We start from the raw sequence: 5065 nt of genomic DNA on the forward strand, positions 1-5065 counted from the left end.
GCTTGCTGATGCTGATGCTCTCGCTCGTCGTCCTCTCTCTCTGCGCCGGTGCTGCTGCTTGGGGAGCAGCCGCCCCCGCCGCGTCTGCCGCCTCCTCCCCCCCGGCTGGTACTGGTGCTGGTGCTGCTGTCGCCCGAGCCTCTCCGGCCGCGGGAGGAACCCCCCCGGAGGAAGAGGGGCTGTAGCCGGGCGGCGGCAGGGGGCGGCGGAAAGGAGCCAGACGAGGATGAGACCGCGCGAGGGTTGCTGAGCGCCGGGTGCATTGTCCTCCCAGGGGCTCCGAGGTCTGCCCAGCTGCTCCCTCCCCGCCAACCTCGGGCTGGCGAGGCGGCCGAGGGGAGCCGGGGCCAGCAGCCGCCGCCTCCTCCCCAGCTGCCGGGACTCGTACCCGGGTTGGGCAGCACCGAGATCCGGACTGGAGCCACAGGACTGGGCGAGCCGAGCCCTGGGTGGCTGGGAGCCGGGGGTAGGAGAGGAGCTGAGCGGACCGCGGGGATGGTGACGGCGGGCGAGGCGGGGGCGGAGGCGGGGAGCGAGCCCAGCCGACAAAAAAGGGAGCTGGCGGCGGGGAAACCAGGACTGGATTCAAGGGGGAGAGGAGAGACCAGAGGAGGAGAAAGCCTGGCTTGCTGGATCAGAGGGAAGAAAAGGAGGAGGAGAATGCTGAGGCATTAGAGTCGGGGTGGGGAGTAGTGTGGGCCTGGAGGATGCAAAGAAAGGCGCAAGTATCCGCCAGAATGAGGAGGAACGAGGCCGACTGGTGGGGGCGACGGTAGGAGGACATTAGCAAGCACAGGATTCCTAAGGAAGTCCTTTGGGAGTTCCACTAGCTGAATCCTTGGAGCATCCATCAATGGTTGGATGACTTTGGTCTTGTTATAGACGCCAAGCACAAGACTCAGGCCACACGTTCAGGCTTCTGCACCTGGTCAGCGTAGCTCCTATTGCAGTCAGCAGCAGGACAGCTTCCCCCACCCCACCCCACCCGGTGCCCTTTCCACTGGGCAATCCTGCCTCTCCTTAAGGCATTAAAAACTGATGGAGGAGTCAGGCAATACGGATTTTTAAAAGGCAGCCCTAAAAATATAGTTCTGCATATTCATGCACCCAGCACTGAATTCTGGGTCATCCTCAAGGAAGCTCCATTTTCCAGTGGATCAGGAAGTTCCCTGAATGTAAGTATTTAGGGAGAGAGAATGAATGAAGGGATTGATGGAGAGGCCCCCAGTCAAGCAAGGCTTTGGTATTTATTCTCAAAGGTTTTTAAACAGGTGTTGGAAGTAACAAAATGTATCTAGCACAGAGGAAAACAAAGGGCCATTAAGACACATGGTCACCTGATAAAAACCAAGGCTCAAAGGGGAAGCCAGGGAATGATACAACCTGCCAAAGCAGAGAAGGAACAGTGAATGGACTATGTCAGCCACCCTGCACCAACAAGCTCAGAGTTCATACTGACTCACCCACATGGGCCTTAGACCATAGCATGGGCTGTATATCCAGGCAGACACTCGGCAAGAAAGAAGGTAGGGCCACCTTTAGGGGAATAGGAGCTTTCTATGACTAGAAATTTCTATGACTAGAACATTTGGGGCTCAAGAAAGATTTGGGACTCCTATATAATCCCATTCCCAGCCCTCATTGAAGCTAGGCAGGAGGCTTGCCTGTATCTTCCTCCTCCTCCACATCCTTCAGGCTGCAAGCTCCCCACCCTGATTTCATTATTTTAAAGCTGTGGTGGCGGGCTCATCTTGGTAACACCACATAGCACCAGGGAAGTGATGCAGTGGGACTACAGTGGTTACTTGCCCAGCCTGCATCCCTAAATCTGCCTCTTGGATAAGGGTCAGTTTCAACCAACCCTGCTTTCTCCAGCCTGCACAACTAATCCATAGCAGAGTTGGGATTTAGACCTCATGACCTGCACTGTTTCTCTTTCTCCTTGGCACAGGCAACCTTTGAAAAATTCCATGTTCAATTACACAAGGCAGAGCAGGTGTAAGGATGAGAGGAAGTGGATTGGAGCTGGTGCTCCAACTCTGCCACTTAACAGTCTGAATGAAGTTAGCCTGATTATTTCACCTAAGCCTCAGTTTATTGGTAAAACTTACTTAAATGGGTTGTTATAAGTATTGAGAGATCATGTGTGTAAGTGGCTTGGCCCTGGGTATGGTTCAGAGCATACACTCAGTTAAAGGCAGCTAGTGGTACCATAATTCTGGTCAGTTCACATCTTAGCCACCTAAGGAGCATTTACCCATAGCAGGGCCACCAGTGGCTACTGTCTGGATTGGATTCCTTCCCGAAGCCACATTCAGAGTTCTGCTCCCACACAGCTCTACACTTCCATCAGTGCCAAAAGCAAAGCTGCTAGGGTGTGAGATTCAGCCATTCTAGCCAGTGCTAATATGTGGGAGGGTGAGACATGGGGCAAGATGGGGAACAAGAGCTTAGCAGATGCAGGCTCCACTGGTGTGTGCATCACTACAGGTCCGGCAGACGTCGGGGTTAAGCCAGTCCAGGTAAAGAAGTGGATTGGGGAGCTGCCAACTGCTAATGGGAGTGATTATAGCCAGTCTTTGAGTCTCCCCTAGGGAAAATACAGGCCAGCAGCTAACATGGAAGCTGGCCCAAGACTGGCCCAAGTCAATGAAGCAACTGAAGAAGCAAAAGCAGCTGATGAAGCAAAGAACTTGGACTCCTGAGAGAACACAGGAGACCCTGCCCACTCACACACACTCCTGGCCCTCCCCTCACAGGTACCTTTGTGAGGACAGATTTCCTCCCTGGTTACTTGAATTTCAACTGTCCTGTGAAGTTATTCTATGGATTTCTAGGAAGTGATCTGTCAATCAGGAAGATTAACTTTCTGTAAGAGATTCTTTAGCCCAATTTCATTTAGCCTATAGACCCTAAAAACAAGAACAACAATAATCACCATGAGAAGCAGGGTGCACTCTATCACTCTATGGAATTAGTTGGTGGCTGGAATACTGGCGGGAGCACCTCTTTATACTTGGCTGTTTCCAGCCTCTTCTGTATCCCTCCCCCACCCCCCAACCCCCTCCACACACAGCCTTTGCTTCAGCCTGGAAAGGGATTAGCAAAGGTATAATAAGGATATGACAGAGATAGCTTGGCGTGGTGGCACACACCTATAATTCCAACTACTTGGAAAGCTGAAGTGGGAGGATTTGAAGTTCAAGACCAGCCTGGGCACCTTAGCAATACCATTCCAAAATAAAAACAGCTGAGGATGTAGTTCAGTAGTAGAAATCCCCTGTGTTCAATCCTCAATACTGGCAGGGAAATAAAAAAGTAGCTGGGTGCAGTGACAGGTCCCTGCAATCCCAGCAACTTGGAAGGCTAAGGCAGGAGGATTATAAATTGAAGGCAACTTTGCAAGATCCTGTCTCAAAAAATAAAATAAAATGGATATGTATCTCAGTGATAGAATAACCCTGGGTTCAAACCCAGGTACCACACACACACACACACACACACACACAAATGCTTTATAGAAATGGAGAGGAAATGGAAAGGAAATGGAGACACAGTCAAGTACAGTGATACACACCTTTAATCCCAGCTACTCAGAGGCTAGGGCAGGAGGATTACAAATTCAAGGCCAGTCTCAGATATTTAGCAAGACCCTGTCTCAAAATAAAAACAAAGAAGAAAGGCAGACTAGGGAAGCAGCTCAATGGTAGAGCACCCCAGATTCAACCTTCAGTACTGCAAAAATAAATAAATAGATATAGATAGATAGATAGATAGATAGATAGATAGATGAACAATGACAACAACAGACAAAGGCACGAAGACACTGAATTCTAGTTCTGGTGATATGGTGAACTATATAACATAAGAGTTTGCAGTTTGCCAACAAAACAAAAACACTAGACAAATATAACATTTGTTTTGTTTTGTTACTGGGAATCAAATCCAGGAGCACTGGATTGACAAGTGTCACAGCCCTCAGTGGGCTGTGTGTGAACTCTGTTGCACAGAGTAGCCTAATGAGGGGATAAGTCTGGCACTGGGAACTTCCCGAGGCACCCCCCACAGGGATTGATCGCCTGATACAGGTGAACTTCCCCCTCAAGCTCTGCCAGAAATCCCACACAGCACCTGAGATGGGTGTGACCTGCCAGGATGTCAATCCACCTGCTGACTGTAAGAACCACAAAACAAGGCTGGAGATGTGGCTCAAGCCATAGCGCGCTCACCCGGCATGCGTGCGGCCCAGGTTCAATCCTCAGCACCACATACAAACAAAGATATTGTGTCGGCTGAAAACTAAAAAATAAATATTATTTTTTTAAAAAAAAGAACGACAAAGCAAGACTTAGCCCTTGAAACCTTATCCCTGCCTTTGATGTCCCCCAACCCCATATAAATAAAGCAAGAGCGGCCTCCTTTTGCCAGAGTATAGAAGCTTGACCCTCTACTTGCCCATCCTGCCCCTACTTTCTGAAAAAATTTTCTGTGTCCTGCGGTTTTTTTGTCATTCTATTTTCTATTTCTCAGCCAGCCCAGACCACCTAGGGGACCCCATTTCCATCATCTGCACAGGACGTAGACGAGAGGCAAGGCTGGTTTTGAACTTGCAATCTTCCTGCCTCAGCCTCCAGAGCCACTGCGATTACAGGTGTACACCACCACACCTAGCTATAACATCTTTAAATGCATAGTTAATCTCACAAGAAGATAAATTCTTTTTTGCCATGCTGGGGATCAGCCCAAGGCCTCATGCATGCTAGGCAAGCACTTTACCACTGAGTTATACGCTACCAGCACCACAGGAAATCTTGCAGTCATTAATATTGAGGGATCTAAAAACCAGAATAAATGAAGGAAAGATGCTGTATGCCTTCAGATATGCAGTTGGTCTCAGGAAGCTACACTGTCTAACAAAGTGGGGACCAGATACACATGGCCATCTAGACTTAAACTGATTTAATGTTAGTTAAAATTTAAAATGCAATTCCTACTATTCACTAGCCATATTTCAAGTGTTCAATAGTTACTAATGAATACCATGTAGGGCAGTGCAGATATAGAA

General features: G+C 49.3%; 1 protein-coding gene across 1 annotated transcript in view; it reads right to left on the bottom strand.

Annotated features, from left to right (window-relative positions):
* The window catches only part of Tmem121b (transmembrane protein 121B), a 19347-nt gene extending 19084 nt beyond the window's left edge, over nt 1-263 (bottom strand). The window contains exon 1 of the mRNA XM_048787567.1: nt 3-263. Within this exon, the coding sequence (XP_048643524.1) occupies nt 3-263 (261 nt within the window). The remainder of the gene's footprint in view (nt 1-2) is intronic.
* Between the last annotated feature and the right edge of the window lie 4802 nt (nt 264-5065).

Source organism: Marmota marmota, unplaced genomic scaffold, assembly GCF_001458135.2.
Source record: "Marmota marmota marmota unplaced genomic scaffold, marMar, whole genome shotgun sequence".
Classification (NCBI taxonomy): Eukaryota; Metazoa; Chordata; class Mammalia; order Rodentia; family Sciuridae; genus Marmota; species Marmota marmota.